Below are 21,945 nucleotides of genomic sequence, written 5' to 3' on the forward strand. Positions count from 1 at the left end.
TTTCCTAAACAGTCTGTATTCCAGTGAGATTTAGCTTGGGTATTAGATCTATTTTAAAATAAGAAATAATGACCCAAAGTTATTGTAGTTTTACATTACAAACCAGTATTTTCAAATGCCACTAGAATGCCTAAGATAGTTTCATTCTGAGAATTGGTGATTACCATTGCTCCCTTCACCAGTATTCACAGTTGAGATGAGGTCTTGTTATTTGTAAGAAGTCTTTTGATATATTCTGTCACCCTACAATAATACTTATTCTGTCTATACAGAACAACATTCCAGTGGCTCTAAAAAATCACTGGAACTCAGGCCATTGTTTCACTTGGTGCTTTAGAATAAATATTCATACATCAGTTGTAGTACTGTGGGTGAAGGACACAGAACTGCTACATAAGTTTTCCTTCTACTGCATTCTTTTGATTGGCTTGCAACAATGATATTCATAGGACACGGGACAACGTAGCTAAAAAGGTTTTCATCTTGAGCCAGATGTGTCCAGAGATCTCCTTGATGGTGCCCCAAACAGCAGTGAAAACCAAGCAAGAATCTTTAATTCTGTTGTCTGGGTATATAAGCCCAAAAATAGCCATTTGAATGCTGAAAACACAGGGGAGCCAAGTTGTGTCCCTTAGAACTGGAAATAAATCTCTTTCTGAACATTGTGTTTAGAAGCTTGTCAAAATAAGGCCTCATGTGCATTTTTAGCTTTAGTAAGGGCATTAGGCTTTAAGCTTTTCTGCTGACATGAAATAAAGGGAATTATTCTGTATACTTTGTAAAGCTATAGACTATATGATGGCACTATATAGAAATAAGTGCGAAAACACCATTTAATCTGTAATAATTAGAGGAGGACAAAACCTTATTATAAACCCTTTAGTTACCCTTTCGTTGTCAATCTCCTTTTAAAATAGGAACTTATGATTACATTTCATTTTTTGGAATGTACAGAAAGTTCTCTTTTTCAACTTATTTCTCACATAAGGCCTTATCGTTTCTGGAAGGCAAAAGAAAAAATGGTAGCCCTAGTGGTTTTGGTTTTGGCTGGAGCTCTATTTAGCTGGAGAACATTCTCAAGGAAAGCTTACTACATGTGGTTGCCAGCTCCAGGAACATATAGAGTCCTCCTGCCGTCCAACAAAGCCAAGACAATTCAGATCAACCTCTGCTACAACCTAGCAAGAGGGTTCTGTTTCATTTTAATGACGTACATTTTACCCAGTTAATATTTATTTCAAAATAATGTTCACTTGAGTTAGATTTTCCATGGCACCTTTGAAAGAATCAGGGTCATATAAGTGAAACAGTGCCAGAGAAAGTTTTGTAGATCAGATTCTAGCACTGACAACAGAAAGTCGAGCCAACATGTTGGAGATACAGCCAAGGAGCATATGGAGGGTAGATCAGGGTGTAAGCCTTGCCAGTTCTGGTGGCTGGGACAGGGCGGATGTGGGCTGCGAGCGATACTGAACGATGTAAGCTTCGTTCGCGTGTTCTACTGTTCATTCTCTGTCCTAGGAACATGGTTTTCTGTAGATTGGCTGCTGAGATTGTCCTATGTTCCCTCACATTCCCATTTATTTGTATGAATTCATTTATGAATCTAGTGGTCTGTAAATTCCCTCCGGCGCCATTTAAGTGTATTTATGTTCTGATATTAAAATTCTTTCTCCAAAACATGGGTGGTTTGAGTGATGGCATTTGTGCATTTTTTTAAGCCTTAGTTTGGTGTTCATTAGTTGAGCTTTTTACTTGTCTTCCAAATCTTAAAGTTGCAAAAACAAAGCTAACAGTTACCTTGCAAACACAGAAGGTCATAATAAAATTAGAACCTGTACACCCCTTCGTATTATAAGTAAATTTTGTTTCACAATTACATAATTAGTTTTGGATTTTTTAAATTTTTTAAACATTTTTTTCATTTTTTTTTTTCATCTTGTGCTGATTTGCTTTCCATCTACACAATAAGATGACTCCATAGAATTTGATCTGGCATTTATTACATTGCCTAACAAGTATAGTGATTGTGCTTTAATCCCCCTTATGTGGATTTTTATGTCTGACACCTGGAACACAATAAAGTATATGAAACACCATAGAACCCTACACTTCTTTTAAATGCATATTGGCAATGCAAGCTCCTATGTTTCTATTCTCACAGGTTAGCATTACACATGCCATGGTTAGCATGTTCAAAGATTTGGTAGGTAATCTAGGCCAAATCTCACCACCTTTCACATCCATAAAATGGTGGAAAACCTTCTTTGTAAGAGCAGGAAGGGCACAGAAGATCCTTTACTTATAAACTAACCTTTTAATTCTAGCATTATGGATTTATGGGGAAATTAGAAATTTCTATACAGATATTTAAATAATATGTATCTAAATCTTTTTTTTATATCCCCTTCTTATACTTCCCTGCACACTACTACAGACTTTGTGAAGAGCAGCAATTTTGAGCCCCATAGGACCACTTATAAATCAATGCTGCCAGTGTCAGAGTGATTCCTTCATTGTGCAATCATCAAGGTGGGATTGGTGGCAAATGTCTAACTCCTTTGTATATATAAACACATATACAAGTAATTTTCAATGTTTTTAGTCTCCTTCATACATTTCCTGCTATAGAATGACATTTTTTGCAGAGTTTGCTCCATTGCAATGCAGTCAAATGAGCTTCTTATAAAGACTATAAGTGGACTTTTTAAATAAAATACACAAACCTGGTCCGCTTTTGACACTATCAGGAAACCAGACAAGAGAAAATCTATGAGTGCATGTAGAGCACAAATGGCTACAAAAAAAGCTGCAGAAGGTTGGGAACACAAATAAAAACCGGATGAAAAATATATGAATCTCTACCGGTAACTGCCTGGAGTTTTATCCTCCGTCTTCAAAAAAAAAAAAAAAAATCATAACACTACCTATAACACAACAGCCCCTAAAATAATAAACTGCTCAAAACGTGGCAAAATTTTAGAGTCAACATCCCCTTTAAGCCGGACAATGTTTTACCCTTCCAACACAGAATCATCTGATGACTGAATATTTGTGTGGGAGCGCACTTTCCGTGCTTAAAGCTGCTTACATCCAATTACTGCATGGCTTTAGCACATACGTAAGAGTGAAAATAACTATACAGTCAGTGTAATATGATAAATATTCTTTTTTTTTCTGCTGTAATAATAATGGAAAGGGAAGATGCAGGCCTGTACATGCCACATTGCTTTGATTGCTAGTTTGCTACCTAATTATACAAGCAAAGGAAGCTGTCATATGTCCTGTTATCAGTGCTGATCTCTGGGGATAAAAATAGCCTACATGTATCAAGAATTACCTGCAATCCAGGCTAATGGAACGCTGCTAATTTTAATACACATCGGAGTGATTAAATACACACTAATCAGCGCAGCGTGCTGTGGGATATGGACCTAATGATGACATTAATAGCACTTTGCCAAACTTGATCAGTTCTCCCACGGATTTTAAATAAAAGACAAAGTTGAAGAAGAGGAGGGGAAAAAGAATCTATATTACTGCACATTTTGTTCATTTTAAAGAGAAGTCCAGCTTGGATTGTGCTGTTTGTGCTTCAGAAGAGATAATAAGGCCAACTGTGTAGGGGGTAAAGCTAACTAAATTGGCATGCCAGATACCTATTTAATATTATCCGCAGCCTTGAGTCAATGTTCATCACTTGGTGCCCAGCAGGTACATAAATATGAGTGCTTGGCTGAATATAATTTTTATTGCTTGAGCTTGTAGTGCTGTCATTGCAATTGGAGCATTATGTATTCCAGTGTTTCTTAACCAAGGTTCCTACAAACGTTTTTAGGGGTTTCATGAGTAAATGAGCATTTTGGACCTGTCAGGTGAGTTTAACTGACACCAATGATCTTTTTGGCTATCTGTAAAAGTGAAACTTTTCCTACAGTCCAGCAATGTACTGTAGCATCATGCTATACTGACCACCAAGCTAAAATAATTCAAGCTTTGGTTGTACTTATTTATAGCAGGAGTTCATCCAAGACCTAAATGTTATTTCAAGGGTTCTGTCATGTTGAAAAGGGAAAACATAGCCTATCTGTTTCCTTGGGTTGCCCACTGTATAATTAGACCAGTAATACTGCTATACTCCCCTTCAGTGCAGGGCTGGGCACTGCAATACCTCATTTAGTCCACAAGATGTCCTTGGCATTCTGGTAAAAATTCCACCCAAGATACTCATATTGAAACATTAAAGAGCTATCATGAACAGGGGATTCGGGGGGGGGGTATTCCAAGGTTTGGGCAAGGCAAATTGGGATTTGAGCTCATCCACCAGCAAAAAACTGTTTGAAATGGACTTACCCTTTAATAACGTACATTGCCCATCTACAATAATGAACCTTTCTACTTGTAATCATTCCCCATTTTTTTGTTTAATTGTTGTTGCTGTGTTGTCAGGTAATAGGAGCAATCTGCAGCCAAGCAAATCACAGCACTAATGTCAAAATTGATTTAAACCTACATATGATTTTAATGAAATTTCATGGCCAGTTTAGTTGATCAATACGCTATTTGATGTGGGCTGAAATGGAAAAAGCTGGTATATTGCATATCCGTAAAGCCTTGTTGCCTTTTTACCATGCTGCAGTTCTTATTTGTTTTCCTGAACTTTAGCCAGACTGCAAGGTTTAAGCAGCCTCCAATGACGCCTTGAACATCTGCCCCCATTTTCTGCTGTCACAAAGACCTCTCTCCCTTGTGAACTCTGGGCCTCATCTGCCCACCCCACAAAGAAATCCCTGGGAATTGTAGAAACCAGGCTTTTAAATTCCACAAGCTAAATCAAGGAGAAAGGCCTTCTATCAATTAATTGGCTTTCTGCATCCAAACTTTACCGTGGCAAAGAGGGCCTCGAACTCGCAAGCACGGCCTTCTAAAACGCTCATCCTCCAGTTTTGTCACTTCTCATTCAGTGTTGCATACCGTCCCTTGATTGAGTGACTTTCTCTTTCCTTTCTGTGGGTTTTTATCTAAAGAAGCCATGTCAGTTCATAAAAATCCTCCATCTCCAAGGAAGACATGCATGCAACGCTCTTCTCTGTTCAGAGCTAATCAGGCATGGTGAAATCTTTCAAGCAAAAATCAGGCTTGGGTGGGAAGATGGCCCAGGAATTATTTTTCATGCATGGCATTGTCTAGAAACATTTCATTTTTTTAATCTCGTTTTAGCGTTCAGGCCTTTTTGTCCATGCCGTGCGGATGTGAAGCAGTTTTTCCTGTCAGTCACATTTATCACGGAATATAAAGAGATGTATTCACTGAGGTGGTAATGGAAGGTAAATAAGGGGAAATATTATCATTCACGGGTTATCTAAACGTAGGCCTTTAGGCCTGATCCGATCCTTAGCCTGAAATCGGCTTGCTAACGTGATTTTGTAAACTGATACGTGCGCACGTTGCGGGAAGTCGTATCGTAGCAGCTTGGTTGATAGAAAGCCGGCTAAGGAGGCCGCTTGGAAACTAATAGAGATGGAAGCAGAATCGGCTTTGCAAATACTATTCATTACCTGTCTTGTGCTTTTATGCTGGCAGCCTTGTGATGTATTCATCGTGCCCAGCAGAAAGTGTTCATTTGGTGCTTGTTTCAGGAACTTGAGGTCCGTTTCTTTGTAATACAGTGAATATTCAAAATAAAGGCATATACTGGAGCCGAGATAAAATCATAGAATTCTTTAACACAAATCTTTTTAGGGTTGTATAAAGCTGATCAGTGATATAAACCTTGGGTTGGGCTGATCTTTGGAAAGTTGCCAACGTCGAGCTAAACCAGTTTCACATTTGGCACCTTCCCTTCATTCTCTACATATAGCCATGGTGGTACGTGCATGTAAAACACAACATGGTGGAAGGAACCTGTCCTTGGTACGGAGGAGGGACATCTATATAACACCATGGATCCACCCACTGTCCTGCTTCCATGTAGGCCAGTTCTATGTATAAAAATGCCCTGCAAATTTCAACTTGCAGATATTACCGAAAAAATTTCACTTTGTTAAACGTATACCTAACATGATAGCAGAATTGGAGCTGCCTCTTGCGAAGACCGTATTGGAGTTTACACGTGCTCTGCCCCGTTACCAGTAGCGAGGGAAGATGTCCTTGGGTGAGCTCACGTTGGATTTCCAGTTGGAGCTTAAAACAGGACTGATTTCCCACCAGTCCCTGACTGGTCTGGCCCAAGCACCAGAGCTGTGAATCTCCACATTGGTTAATATTTTTTGTGAGGGTTTGCAGAATAAGGCAGCAGTATGCACTTTGTTGTATATGTAGATAAATCTGTTTCTTTACCCTGCTTAGGGAGAAGCCCATGTTAAGTGAACTCGTAGTTTACCAATACTATGTTAAGGTAATGTTTGATTCTTAATAATGGCCTCACAAGCCATTGATATTCTTTTGTTGCCATCTTTGATCGGCAAATAAACAATATTTACATTATATTAGACCCTAGAGCTCTATGGGCTTCCAAGACGGCACAGCAGTAGTTGGCATTTGGTTATATCTCTTTGAACAGAGATGAGGAAGAGACTCTGGAAAAAGTAAGATGGACACAATCACTCAACCATCTTGACCAGAAGGAAAAATTAAAATATCAATATACAGTTCCTATATACTGTATATTTTTTTAGTTCTAACCATAATGAAGAAAACCCATTATGGATAAATAAATAATTTTGGATTATCTGTTTACCAGTAGTGTCTTAGATCATGCAAACCGTGCATTAGGATGAGACTTTCAGGCGTGTAAATATTACATTATATATAAGGCTAGGTTTGGAGGCGTCTTGCTAAGCTAAATCCCTATGTATAAGATTAGAGTATATCCGTATAATAATGACCAGTGACATAAAGGCAAAATACTTGTTTACATTTTGTATAGAATGAAGAAGCAAAAAGCTGCTTTCTGAAATTAAGAGAGTTTTTTTTTTTTTGTTTTTTTTGTTTTTTTTTATTTTGTATATATATATATATTATTATTATTATTATTTTTTTTTTTTTTTTGCCTGCTGCACTTTACTGACTTACCAGCAGGTGGCTGTGTGGAGTTCAGATAAATTATCACTAGTTGGGGGCAGCAATAAGTCCCTCCATCATTTTGCTTCTGCGTGTCCTATAGCAATAAGAAATCCTAAATGTGTACACATTTCGAAATTCTTTATCTGCTATAAAAAAAAAGTTCACTTTTTGTTCATCAGTGTTACTCAAAAGCATGTTAGCATTGCTTAAATAATTTACAAGTATCTGACATCTGTTTGTCAATTCAAAGTTCATTTTAAAATACCAATCATCTTTTTATTCTCCAAGCATTACACCACTCCAATGCGGTGCTCTGTTCAGCACTAAAATGCGTCAATGAGCGCTAAAAAGTTTTAGGTTGATTAAGGGCTATTTATTTTTTACTTTTTTTTAAATGTAATTTTGTACTTTAACATTTCTTTTTCTCTTTAGTGCCTACAACCATAGTGGCAGAAACGTTGCCAGCAGAAGTGGTTCAGACCACCATGTCCACCACAACTACCACCACCTCACAGAAAGGTCTCGTTAGCACAACGTCTGCAGGAGGTATGAAGGAAGGGAGCAGAGGGCCGAAACCTCCACCTGTAATGTCTACTACTCGGAATCCACCACCCACCAGCACTTCACCTCTGCCCGAGAAATTCTGCGAACCCCGAGACGCCAGAGGGATCAGCTGGCCACAGACACAGAGGGGAATGGTCGTAGAGCGTCCTTGCCCTAAAGGAACTCGAGGTAGGCGTCCTGCCTTTTTTTGTCCCCCTTGCTCATTAACGGGTATTTAAAGTGAAAATGTTCTATTCTTTTAGTAAATCAACCCCAATCAATCACTAATTTTGTTCAATGCTGACAAGGAGGCACAGCATTTGGATTATGATCGCATATGACTATTGGTATATATGGTATTTCTATTTTTGGATCCTAAGCTAGATCCCAATCAGTGATCCATTCATGCTTTTATGAGTTTCTACGAAGACTGAATGTTGCATAATTCTGTGTTATTTACCAGGAACGGCTTCATACCTCTGTCAGATTGCCACAGGAACCTGGAACGTCAGGGGCCCAGATCTCAGCAACTGTACCTCCCACTGGGTCAACCAGTTGGCTCAGAAGGTTTGTCAATGTCTTCTTCAGTTAACCCCACTTTTTTATAAGCCATTACCTGTGTATTGACTCTCCTGAACGATTCCCCCTACAGATAAGAAGTGGAGAGAACGCAGCAAGCCTCGCCAACGAGCTGGCAAAACATACCAAAGGTCCCATATTTGCTGGGGATGTCAGCTCTGCGGTAAGACTTATGGAACAGCTGGTGGACATCCTGGATGCTCAGTTACAAGAGCTGAAGCCCAGTGAAAAGGACTCTGTTGGCCGCAGTTATAACAAGGTAATCTTTCAAGTTGCTAGCAAGATAAAAATTCAGCTATAGTGTTTTATTTTCTTATACAAGGCAATTTAAAATGCCAAAATTGCCACACGTCCACGTTGCCATTTAGGAAAGGCACAATAAGAGCTCTGAATGTGTTTCAAAAAGGTGAAGAAGAGTTCACGTTAACTATCAATCAATAGCCTGACTTCCTTGGATGGGATACGTTGTAATACGGTCAATGGGAGAGGAGAGCTAGGACACATTGAAGTCCGTGTAGGGAAGCAGTTGCACACAGACAACAGTCAGCAGCCATGTTATCAGATTATATGTACCCTGTTAAATCTGTAAATCCATCTCAGCCAGGACTACTTATTTTCCAGTGCAGATTAACTGCAAAATCTAGCCAAAATAAAATCTCTTTGCACCTTCCATGTACCCATATACTCTGTTTACTCCAGGCATTACATTGTTACTTGCGGGTTTGTTCAGTAGTACAGAGCAGGGAGAAAAGTGCAGAACCCGCAGCAATCACTTAAAAGTCATTGCATCCCTTCAGTAAAATTAATTGATCGCTTTAGGTTATTTCAGGTTACTATCTGCACTATATATGCACAGGATGGCTGCCAGTATTTAGATCAAGGATGTTCATTATTTTTTTAGATTGGAGCACTAAGTGTAGCTGTGACATTTTCTTGGACTTTGTCCATTGCTTTGGGTCCACATAAACTGCAGGTTATCACCAAGCAAAATGCCAGGAAAAAAGTATTAGAATGTAGAGAGCCTAAAATAAGCATCTGTGTATCTCTGGTCTCATCCTAGGAATACACATGGTTTAGGGAATTGGCTATTGCTGGCCATATGCAATCGTACAGCAGCATATAATATGATAGACCTGATCTGGTACTGGCCCGGATGAGTCCATGTACATCTTAAATATGTCAACTTCCAAAAGTTAGCACTATTCTGAGAATATCATTAAGTTGTCATTTAGGCAAATACAGTCAGATGTCTTCCCATCTCTGGTTGTCTTATCTTGACTGATTCTTGCACTTATACTTGGTTTTACTTCTAATACTTGCACTCATATCAGATTATAGTCTCCAGAGGATGACGGGTACTTTGAAATCTTTCCCTCATTTGGATATTGCATACATCAAAAGCTGATTTCCTATTTCTGAAAAATCTCCCTTTTTAATGTAATATTCTGGTTTTCTTTCTACAAAGCTCCAAAAACGAGAGAAGACTTGCAGAGCTTACTTAAAGGTATTATTTCCTATTACCCCATTACGTCTTGTGGTTCCCTTCCTCCTCCGTGTCACACTGTGCCTCTGTCCGTCTTTGATGCCGGGAATCTGGCCAGAATAAGGCTGTGAATTAATTGATCCTTATTAAAGGGGGTTTCTACTTTGCCTGTAGAATTATTCATCCTTATAATACAGACAAAGACTTTCCATATCCTAAACATTTTCAATTTGTCTCCTTTCATCTATTAGCACACATTCCTTATATTCTTGTAGGTTGCTAATCTTAATCTTTATAGAGCCCTTTAAAGTTTTTTAATTCTCACACCAGCAATAATTTGTGATTGCTAACCAATGACGTTTATAGCTTTCATACACAGTCATCATTAGAGCTTCTTCAACTTTACAGCATAGATATTACAAAGTGGTAGTTTTTGCTTGATATACATGGCAAAGCTGAAACCCCCCTGTAATCTTAAGCGAACGCCTGACTGGCCAAGTTCCCACTATCAGACGGCTGACCGCAGTCCGTGTGCATGTTAAGAATTGTTGCAAGGAACCATATGGTAATGAGATCACAGGACTTCTGCAGGAAGGACACTTATCGTTTCATATTAGGTGTAACCCCCCTCCCCCCACAGTCTCACTCCCACTAATATGCTTTGATTAGCAATTTTATTTGTAGCACAAAAATCTGTTTTTACCACACTGCCGTCTTTCATTTTCCTAATTATGCGTCACCTCGTGTCACAAGCTTCTGCTTATTACACTGCATTCTGACCTTAATTTTTGACCGGTGTCACTGCCGCTGCTGTGAAATGAGTTATTTTGGCCAGAATTTAAAAAATTAACCTTTTTTTCTGGTAAAGGAGGGATCAGTTTAACTTGAGATATGAAGCCTTGGTCTGTGTTACCTTGTGACTAATGAAACAGTCTCCGCAGACCATTTGGATGAAGTGCTGTCAGCAGGTGCACTAGGCTCTACGGAAGAGGTCTTTTGTGCCAGTTGTACTCTGTCTTGCTGTGTAGAAAAAAAAATTTTAAGATGTATAAAAGTTATATAATAGAGGTGATCAAAATGTAATAGAAAAAAAGATCATTCTTGGGCCCATGGCCCGAGTGATTTGTTGCATGAGTTGAGTTGTAGCATTTTGTGGAATCTGCAGAAACGCTAGCTACTGATGACCTTGGCACCCTGTAGAACACAGAAATTTGGTGCCACCTGAAATATGCCAATAAAATCAAGTGGTGAAATTTGTAGCTAAAAAGTTGCTTGTTGGTCATGGCCCTTAGAACAGGTGGTCCTTGGCAGCTGTTATGAGCACACCTTTGGCATTTTCCTTCATTTGGTAAGTGGTAGTAAGCCATCAAAGCATTGCTGGCATCTTAATATTTCAAGAAAAGGTTTTCAATACACTTGTAGATTGCCTGTAGCATCAAGTATTTATTTTTTTTTTTTTAGTAAAGCTCCTTTCTGTTATGTACCTTTACAATCTGTTTCCATTTATGTTATTTTGCATGTCTGGGACTTGGAGTCTGAGCGCCCGAGTCACATGTACTTAATCTTCATGATCGGGTTTTGACAATAAACCTGTCGGCTGCAATCATTATCTTTATGCCCATTTACGGGGCTATAAGTGGACAGATGAAGGAGGCCAAGAAGGGGCAAGCCGGGTTTGACCGCTCTGTGGCTTCCTCACCATTAAAACACAAACTGTTGTAAATTATTTAACTGTCCCTCAGTGGGTCAGTAAAGCCACATTTGCACATAAAATTAAATGGCTCGGTGCAGAATTATATCCTTCAGGAGGTTTGATTTGGGAAATTTATGTGTTTTTTTTTTTATTACTCGGTCCCATGGTGCAGAAGTTGCAATAGTAACAACAAATCCCAAACCTATCTACAATTCAGATTCTTTGTTATTTTTTTTTTACTTGTGCCCAAAACAGTTTAGGCACCAGTATTTATATTGTTGTGCCATTTCTGAGCAAATATCTTAACCTAGAAGTAAATGCTGACCCTGGATGATGCCCAACCAAGGTGCTATGTCTCTGATCAGAAAAGTGGATGAAGATATCATAGTACTATCATCTCTAAACAGGCAATAATTACCTGCAAGTGTAATATACATTACTTAGCAAGCATGAGCTCATCATGAACAGATATAATTTGATGTTAGGTCCTCTTTACAGTGACAGTGATACTTTGTGTATGGCCTTTCCCTATTGAGGAAGCCTCAAGCAAAATGACTTTACCTTGACAAGGAACCGGTCAGGGCAGAGACTCCTTACCTGGGATCCCCTCATTACTCAAAGTCTTTGTACTAATAAAACAATCTGTGCACACAAATATGCTTTAATCTAAGATCCAGCCCATGTGCTTAATATCTTGGTATGGAGCCTAATCTAAATGCACTTGAAGTATACATCAAATTTTTGGTTTCGACATTCCTTGGCAGCTACTTTATACCATAAATGCAGCATGACCAATAATTACAGAGGTATTTTTCTTTTGGCTATGTTATGCATATTTTTATTTCTCCTCTTTATAGTTTACTGGCAAGCTCTGTATGTATTTATTTTAGCTGTGGTTGCGCTGTATGGCTTTATTATATGCATGTTCTTCCTTCCTTCCAGGTGTATGTATATTTTGTTCCGATTTATGTCCAGATAGATTATCGTTTGCTTATACACCGTAACCTTCTGCGGTGTTTATCAGATGGGTATAGAGGGTTCTAATAGTGGCTTTTTTTCTTCTATTAGGCAATTGTTGACACAGTGGACAACCTTCTGAGGCCAGATGCTCTTCAGTCTTGGAGGGATATGAATTCTTCAGAGCAAGCCCATGCTGCCACGATGTTACTGGATACCCTTGAGGAAGGAGCCTTTGTACTGGCGGACAACCTTGCAGACCCAACAAGGGTCACCATGCCCACAGAAAATATAGGTGAATGATATACACTTTTCTTTTAAAAGATTGCCCTGTGAGCTCATAAGACATGCAAAATCACCAATACTAAAAATCTCCTAAGCATCCTCCCTACCATCATAGCCTATCCCAGGCACTAATTGGGTATGCTAGCAATACCCACCCTTTCTTGCCTCCTGCACATACCTATTGGTCACTGAGACTTCTGATCGTGGTGTTTGGTTAGTAGAAATGCTTGGGGTGAGGATTGGCATTGGATCTGCCACTATGAAGATAAGTTGGGCTTCCCTTATCTGAATTGACCATGATTGGGGAAGTTTGGAAGGCTGCTCTACCTGCCTGCACTTTAAATCTAAATAGGCTTTTGTTTTACTGGCCACCTCTTCAAAGGAGATGTTTTTACCGACAGTTTCCTTTTCCAAGGGAGGGCAGCGTTTATATCTGCACGTCAGTCACGCAAGAAGAGCAGCATGTTGTCTTCCATCTTCTTGTAATTATTAAACTTCATTAATTGTTAATTAACAAGGGAGGATTACTGTGATTCTTCTGCTATTAATTGAATTTTTGTTTGAAAAGACGACTGTGCAGGGAAGGCATCCTGCGTAAATATTTTCCCCCCGGCACAGCAAAGTTTAGCTTTGGGAGCGTGAAGAAGAAGGTTTAAAAATTCCCAGGTTTGGAGATGTATTAAGTTGTTCTAAGCCTACCTAATGCCAAAAGAACGAGAAAAAAAAAAATCCAAGAATGTAACATTATAACACTATTAAGAGCAGTTCTGCTTTGGGCTGCAGAGTTCAGTTTCAATGTGCCTTTCATAGAATTTGAGCATGGTTTTTCCTTTAACAAGGGGCTTTAACAGAACAGTTTCAGTGTTTTCCCCCTTGTGCACATGTTGTGTTCATAATGGCTGCATTGTAACCATCGCTGTGTGTCTGTCCTCTCTCCTTCACCACAACTAGTCCTCGAGGTGGCTGTGCTCAGTACAGAGGGCCAGGTGCAAGAGTTGAAGTTTCCTCAGGGCAATAAAGGAGGAAACCTAATCCAGCTTTCGGCCAACACCGTCAAACAGAACAGCAGAAATGGTAAGTCGCCGGTCACTTGGTTTCCTCGTCATTGTTTAGCTGCTTAGATCTGTAACCTAAGGATCCCAATTGTTTATTAGTAAATGCCAACTTTTCTTTCTTTTAAGAGCTGTGGAAACATCTGTATGGCAGCTCTAATTTCTGCAATCTGCAGGGTCCTTTTAAATAGACTGTTTGCTGGGGTTTAAGAGGACCTGTCTTCTTTATAAACCCTATGGATTTTTAAACCATATAATAATAATGATGCTTAGGGTGATTATTTGTTATTTTTTTTGTTCCTATTGCGTACTGCAGAGAATACATGCTGTTCATCTCAATTCTATTTACGGTTTAGATGTTTTTAATTTTCAGGTCTCTCATACACATTATTACCCCATACATTTTGCTGTGTTTCCGTTTACAGTATTGGCCTCCCTTTGGTAGTTCTTCGATTTGCACTGCCCACCTGCCAGAGCCTCCCAGTCTAATAGAATAGCCCAGCCATGACCCTGTCCTATTAGGAAAGCCTCTGATATTCCACCCAGTCCATCCAAACCAGCCTTTTTTTTAGTTTGCTATTGATAAAGAGAATCAGTGTTTACCATAAGCAACCATTTGATAGGCCGGAGATATTGCCTACACATCAAAAAGTATCCGAGAATCTAAACCATTCCTACCACATCTAAAATTTCTTAAGGGACACAGTATGAGTTTTTATATTCATAAGCATTTTGTCTTATTTCAGGTCTTGCTAAGCTGGTGTTCATCCTGTACAAGAGCCTGGGTCAATTCCTCAGCACCGAGAATGCCACCATCAAACTGGGCGCAGAATTCGCCAACAGCAACCACACCATTGCCGTCAACTCCCACGTCATTGCCGCCACTATCAACAAGGAATCCAGCCGCGTCACTTTATCCGATCCCGTGCACTTTACGCTGGAACACATCGATGTGAGTGATCCTTTTAAACTCTCTTCTGCACAGAAAAAATGGGAGAGCTTTGTCTAGAGAGGTTTTCTTCAGGGCTAAAATAAAAAAAAGGGAAAGGGGAGGGGGGATGAAACAAAGTTTCCATTAGGATCTGAAATGCGCCTCTAGGTCACAGGAAGAATTTCTTTGAGTCACCGAACATAAAATTAAATGAAAGCTGGATCAGTGATTATTAGAACTTAAGTGTATTCTTAATGAAAGCTAATTCGCTGGCAACATGAAAATGTAAATGAGCCTAGTTCATTTGTGAGTGAAAATTAACTCTTACCTTAGCAGCAGGGCAGCTCCATCTAAACTCTGATTACGCTGTATAAATTAGCAGATTTAGATGCCTCCGAGTGTAAAATCAGCTTTGGATGCCAACCTCAGGGAAGAAAGCTGTGTAAATAATGGCACTTGCGATAAATCTTTTAAATACTTTTTTTTTTCTTTATGGAAATCTTCATTACCTTGCTGAGTAATTGCCGCCGAATTAGCCTTTGCCTCAGTAAAGCGAGTTGTATTTGTGAACTTTGTTTCCTCTAAAGGGATATTTCACATCTGAAAACAACACAATTTTCTTCACACAAAAAAAGGTCCTTGCACCTTGCAAAAGTGTGTGGGAAGCTCACCTCTGCAGCATTCCCTTGCCACTCCTTCCTCCATTTGCAATTGCTAGCATAATACATTATGACTGCTGGTGTTGGAGCACAATGTTAGTGGTGATAGTATCCTTGTTAACATTGCAGTATTCAGTCCTAGTGATTGGTCCCTAGGCTCCAGTATAATATCATGGGACAAGGTCAAATGCTCCGTCATACTAGGAAGCACAGTGGTGGCCACAGTGTCTACTGGGGTCAAGGTGGTCACTATGAGTGCATCTGTTCTTTAAGGTTCTAATAGAGAGGTTTGCTTCCATTTCCTGTCCCTGTGACACTTGTGCAAGAAATAAAGGATGCCGTCATCTCGGGGCGGGAAGGTTCTGACGACTAAAAATATTAGGCATTCTAACCCTTCCTTGATTTACCAGTGCAGGTTTGGCTGTGCAATATTTTAACACCTTTTCCAATATTTCTTCCATTATGTCCATTTAGTAGACCATGGAATTCAAGCACATGTGCCTTTTAATTTGTTTGAGAAAGATTCTATGAGTTTTGAATTTGGATCTGAGGTTGGCTGAAGTGTTCCAGGGTGAAGGTGCTTTCCTAGATGCCTATTTACATTTAAGTATTCAAGGCAACTCTTCACCCAACAGCCATGTCACCTCTGCATAGATATAAGGGCAGGGCACAAACCTCAAAAGTATATAAAGTTTGATTCCTGGGGAAGTTTTGTCTGCATTGATTTCTTTAAAAAAAAAATGTGCCAACATAAAGATAAGCAGCCACAAACATTTAGAGAAGGAGCTGCCAATAAAACACCACAGCGTTGGATACTCTCACCAGGGCACAAAGGCACATTCCTGTGCTTGTTCACACCATGCATATGGAAAGTTGAGAAGCAGATAATGGATGTCTCCTAATATTGGTTACCCGAATAAGCTTGTGTAATAGAATGACGGTTCCTCCTATTAGCTAAGCTTTCCCGCTTTGCCTGCAGCCTGTGAGGCACCAATTTTTTATTTCTTGAGGTTAAAGCAGATACGGCAGAATATTATGGAGTTTGTTTGCTCCTTGTTGTCAACCTTTCTCTGTAACACCGAGCATATTTCTATAGTGCTTTATCTCATTCAGCTCTAAATAATGGATTATCTGTCCTTGAGAGAGAAGTGCTGCAGCTAAGAGTTGTGGAAAAAAAGAGCCTTAGAGACAAGGAATGATCTTGATAACAGGGTATAGGATCTAAAACATGTTCACTTAAAAAGTTCAGGCGTACCACACTCAGCACATCAGTGTGCCAATGAATGGAATGGCTTTGTGACGTTAGCAGTTTTGGTACAAAAATAACTGCAGCATTGTGTGGTTCATATAGTAAGTATAGGATGTTTTTGCTGATGGATTGGCTGATTGAATGAAGTATAAAAAAGGAAAATATAAAGGCTAAAATGCTTTCACAGCCATGTTCAAGTCTAGGAGGGCTAGTAAGCTGGGCTTAATTACAATTACCATTTTTTGTAGTTATCAAAACCAAATCAGAATTTGCTAAGGCCTAGGGCTCATTCACATGTTTGTTCTCTTGCAGCCCAACAATTATTTCAATGCCAACTGCTCCTTCTGGAACTACTCCGAGAGAACCATGATGGGTTATTGGTCCACTCAAGGTTGCCGCCTCGTAGAAACAAATAAAACCCACACAACCTGCGCTTGTACCCATTTGACGAACTTTGCAATATTGATGGCACATCGGGAGATTGTTGTAAGTATTATGACAGTATAGCATCATATATTACTCAGTGAGAACATATGTGATACAAAAATTAAGGCTTTTATGTTTCAAACCTAAACAGAGGAATCAAATATAGGGTTGTAAAGAAATTTTGATCTGTTAGCACCAAAAGAACTCATAGATGTTAAACGTTTCTTTTTTGACGTATTGGGTGATATCACAGCTATGGATTAGGCAGACGTTTTTCAAATTTTGGCAAGATCACTGAAAAATTAAATGGAAATACAAATTTTTTCCATTTTGTGGTATTTTGAGTTTTTATTTTTTTATACCTATTTAAATTTACTTATTTGTACTTTGCATTGTTGTCATATGTTTTAGTTTTCAAAAGTGTAATTGGCTGCTCTCATCTCTTGCAGTACAAAAACCAGATGCATGAATTGCTCCTGACCGTCATCACATGGGTGGGCATTGTCATCTCCTTGGTCTGCCTCGCCATTTGTATTTTTACATTCTGCTTCTTCCGTGGCCTCCAGGGTGATCGCAACACCATACACAAGAATCTTTGCATTAACTTGTTCATCGCAGAGTTCATTTTTCTGGTGGGCATTGATAAAACCAACTATGAGGTAAGGAACTGTATGGTCACATACTTGTTTTTATTTATTTATTTTTTTATTTGTGCCCAAAAATCAGCCACTTTATTAAGCTTAAAGTTAATAATTGGCTTTTAGGGCAAAACCTTCCCACTAATAAGTAATTAAACTTTGTCAGGCACTGTTTTGTTTGCTGGATAAAAGGCTTTGGCCTTCATTATTATTTCTTTTTGGCATATGGACCAGTTCTTTTGTGTTGTTGTAGTATGTAAAGGCTGGAAAGTAAATTTTGGAGAACCTTGCTCCTCTATAGATACAGTTACATAAGTGAGCATTATTACTAATGCAGCCAGTGCATCTAGAAACAGGATAACTGAAATATATTACATTTTTGTTATAACATTTGTATCCACTGTGAACAAATTATTTAGTTGTTTGAGTGAAACTCCCAATTCATTTCTTCAGTTGCTGGGATATCTCTTGTTGTTTTGCCCAGGGGGAGAGAACAGATGTTGTAATGCTTGCATGCATATTATAAAAAATGATATGGATCTTTAAGGAGGGTTTTGTGTTTTGATCCACCTATGTCTCATTGAAGGTTAAGTATGTTTTTCCTGGAACCTGTAGCAAGTTTGGCAGACAGCCGTTGAAGACAACCGTTTCGGTATTGTTTTTTTTGTTAAAGAGACATTGTCATCAGGCCCATTCAGGGAATGTGACAGTTGCAAAGTGCATCCCCCAACCCCTTACATTTGAATAACCTACGCTGTCTCACAGCTTTTCATTCCTCTGCAGCTGCTTAGAATACCCACCTCTTATGAGTATGGAAAAAGCATGTATCCATTACCGATCCTGGGCCTAGCTGGCAATTACTATGCCCAACCACTTCCATACAACTTTCATGGGCTACCACATATTATGGTGAAATACCTAAAATGGCGTCAGGGATGCTCATTGCAATGCCCATCACTTTACCTTGCATAAGCAAGTTGAAAATGTCTCTTTTAACGTATAAACTGACTGAGTTTTTTTTTGTCAGAAAAGAAAATGTTAAAGCAGATTGCCTACATTTTAATAATAGCCTTTTACATTGTCTCTGCTTTTCCACAAATTTTCTTAAAATGTCCCCATACTAGTAATGTATCATTATAATCTTTCTTCAACACATCATGAAATTACCCGGCACCGAAAATGCTTTGCTCCCAGCACAGAAATCTCGCTATCAATGGCTCTCTGCGGGAGTCATATTGTTTGGAAAGGTTATAAAAGAGTAAGATATTTTACAGCACTAAGCAATATTTTCCATTTAACAAACCAGCTTTTTAATACCAGGTGTCTGTTTGAGAAGTTCACTCTTAGAAAGCGAAATATATATTTTTTTAATGGCGGGGAAATAATTTATTGCAGCCCAGTACGGCCTCAAATGAAATCTTAATGGCATTTATAAATAGAGCTCATGGAGGGAATCCCTAGCGCGTCGTTATCTGGTGCTTTACGATGACACATTGACTCTGATCACAAGGTAGACTGTTACATCATTTCTTTCTTTTGTCTCTCCAGATTGCCTGTCCCATATTTGCTGGCCTTCTCCACTTCTTCTTCTTGGCTGCTTTTGCCTGGATGTGTCTGGAAGGTGTCCAGCTTTACCTCATGCTCGTGGAAGTATTTGAGAGTGAATATTCAAGAAAAAAGTATTACTACGTTGCTGGATACCTCTTTCCCGCCACCGTCGTCGGTGTATCTGCAGCTATAGACTACAAGAGCTATGGGACCGAGAAGGCGTAAGTAACCTGCCAGTGGTTGTTGTCTTTTTCCTTTATATACAAACTGTGCCAAGAACTGTTCACCTGCATCGTTGTAGGAACAACCTACCTTCATGTTGGTATTGGGGAAGAAAAATTTTTTGACTTTCTAAAAGATGTTAGGACAGGGCTGTTGCATCACTAAAAGTTATGTATACCCCAAACTTTTATTTCTAGATGAGGGTTAAAACCAGATAATATTTTTGCTGTCTCCTATTGAAAAGAATGCGCTTCACTTTCCCTCCTCATATTCAACTTAAAGGAAGAGTTGATGCCTTCAAATTAAGTAGGGTTTTTTCCCTTTCCTTTTCTCTGGAATAGATCTTCTTATCGAAGCAGATGTTCTCTTACCTGATCTTGGAGAGAAAACATTTTGAATTTTCATTACTTTCTGTCTCATTGGTAACAGGACAAATAAAGACCATGAATACCCCCAACACAATTTCGGCTTAATGATGCATAAATTTAAAATATCTTTATACTCACGCAATTTTAAGTGTTTCTCCAAAACTTGTGCACTGCCCTATTGGGTGCTGTCATTAGGGTTGTAATCCCTGAGCACCAGCCATTTTTGCAGGGTTCCATTGAAAAGTAAAACCGTTCCCAGCTTGAATAACCAATAAAAAAAATAACTCTTAATAATCGCACCAGGAAATGAACTGGGCAGCCTATAACTTGTAGCCATATCACACTATCGTGAAACTTAAAGGCTTCTTTGAAAAAGCCAGGAAAAGGGTAAGAGACAATTGCATAGGGACCTCACAGTTGTCTATACAAGGGTATTTCCTTCTTATACCATTACAATGGTAAAGATATAAATAGGCAGCAGTTCTCTGTTATTTAGCTGTAAAAAATGAAGATGTTAAATGTAAATCTAATATTTGAATTACTAAAAAAAGCAATGAAACCAGAAAAGTAAATAATGTGACATTTTACCTTGAAAACTTTTTTTATTTTGACTTTACGACGGAGTCCCTGTGAACACCTTTGTATGGCAAGAAGAAAAATGTGACAGCATGAGATTGTTTATCGGATCCCGTCTTGACAGCAGAAATGTACTTATATTAACAGAAAATGTATTCAGCCCATAACTTCAGAGCATGGAAATCGAGAAACCACCGCGTGAAGCCTAGACTGATAACTTTATGCATCATTTAGCCTAATATAGTGCATTTCATTTATTTATTTTTTTTCTGCTCCTTAAGTCCCACTTGGGTTATTTTTTAATGTCCTACTGGTTTGCAGCTGAACATGACAGCTGAACATTTTATGTGTCTTGTGTTCCGCTGAGACGCCTACTTTGCATATGCCATAAAGATGAAAGGCCAAACTTGAAGATTACAAAGAATAGCCTGGGCAAAAAGAAAAAAATTTAAAATAAAGTCGTATTTTCATGGCAATTGCTTGGATCAGAGATCTCCTGCTGCAAAGAATCCAACTTTATAAATCAAATCATTTGTAAGGTAAATAAATTCTACTTTCATAAAGCAGTCAGATGGCTGCGCCGTGCTTGGTTGCAGGTCCCTCTGTCTGCTTCGGAGAAAGATTCCCCAATACTCACATCATATTGGCATCGCACAGTAAGGGGTAGGGGGGTTTGGGGGCTTTGACTATGAACTATGATTTCCCAATCTCATTTGTATTCATTTTCTGCTTTCTCTTCTTGAAAGGTGCTGGCTGAAGATAGACAACAATTTCATCTGGAGTTTTATTGGTCCAGTGGCTTTCATTATTTTGGTAAGGAGCTTCTCTTCGTTTATTTCATGAATCATTCTGGCGATTTAATTTGCCATTTTCGTGTATGGATCGCATTAATAGGCAGAACGAAGTGCTGGGCTTCACGGTTTGTCTTTAGTAATGCAATGTTTGAAGGTTTGGCTGTCAAGGTGGATTTGTTTTTTTTGTTTTTTTAATGAAGTTTTCATTCCTTTGTCAGTTGTTGGTACAGCAGAAGACAATGAAATAATAGACATAGTAGAGGGAAGACAATTACATGTATGCAGACACATCTTTTTTTTTTTTCATTTTCACATTAACGGGATCTTCTGTCACGGTGGATATATGGGAGCTGCATGTGTTTCTCAAGGTGCGGGCTTCTTGATTTTACTACATAGTTAATCATTAGCCTAGAAGTAGGTTCTGACCCCGCTGGATCATTACCAGGTGGTGATCAGTGATTCTACATTTCAGGGGTTCTGATTCTCCTTTTTTTCGTTTTTTTTTTTTTCAATAACAAACCCCAATTAAATGGCCAATATGCCCCTATGTGCCTTAACAGACCTTGGCCATTATGCCACAACGGTCAAAAAACTCCTTTATTTTTTAATTTTGTTGATCAGTGTAATGGAATGTTTGCTAGAGCCCAGCTTTAACACTTGATCCAACTGTTATGGCTTCCAGTATTTTGGGGATTTATTTTAACTCAGCCCCCTTATACAGATCCTGAAATGTTGGTACATTTTACGGTCTTAAAGTATACCTGTACTAAAAACACAGCTATTCTGCTCCCACCTCTTTCCGACTTAGAGCAACTCACCTGCTGGGGAGGGGACCGGATAATGGTATTTTATTTGAAGGTAGGTTATCCTTTAAAAT

At 38.9% G+C, this 21,945-nt stretch overlaps 1 protein-coding gene across 22 annotated transcripts in view; it reads left to right on the forward strand.

The window, feature by feature from the left end:
* Positions 1-21,945, forward strand: part of ADGRL2 (adhesion G protein-coupled receptor L2) — a 162,552-nt gene that overhangs the window by 115,921 nt on the left and 24,686 nt on the right. For 15 of the 22 annotated variants that reach the window (XM_072419547.1, XM_072419549.1, XM_072419544.1 and 12 more), the window contains exons 6-16: positions 7,498-7,797; positions 8,072-8,175; positions 8,261-8,446; positions 9,653-9,691; positions 12,432-12,615; positions 13,557-13,679; positions 14,404-14,609; positions 16,809-16,982; positions 17,372-17,581; positions 19,109-19,329; positions 21,021-21,087. In XM_072419547.1, coding sequence (XP_072275648.1) covers positions 7,498-7,797; positions 8,072-8,175; positions 8,261-8,446; positions 9,653-9,691; positions 12,432-12,615; positions 13,557-13,679; positions 14,404-14,609; positions 16,809-16,982; positions 17,372-17,581; positions 19,109-19,329; positions 21,021-21,087 — 1,814 coding nt within the window. The remainder of the gene's footprint in view (positions 1-7,497; positions 7,798-8,071; positions 8,176-8,260; positions 8,447-9,652; positions 9,692-12,431; positions 12,616-13,556; positions 13,680-14,403; positions 14,610-16,808; positions 16,983-17,371; positions 17,582-19,108; positions 19,330-21,020; positions 21,088-21,945) is intronic. The other 7 variants (XM_072419535.1, XM_072419551.1, XM_072419550.1 and 4 more) reach the window with 1 other exon arrangement.

Source organism: Pyxicephalus adspersus, chromosome 8, assembly GCF_032062135.1.
Source record: "Pyxicephalus adspersus chromosome 8, UCB_Pads_2.0, whole genome shotgun sequence".
NCBI classification, from domain to species: Eukaryota; Metazoa; Chordata; class Amphibia; order Anura; family Pyxicephalidae; genus Pyxicephalus; species Pyxicephalus adspersus.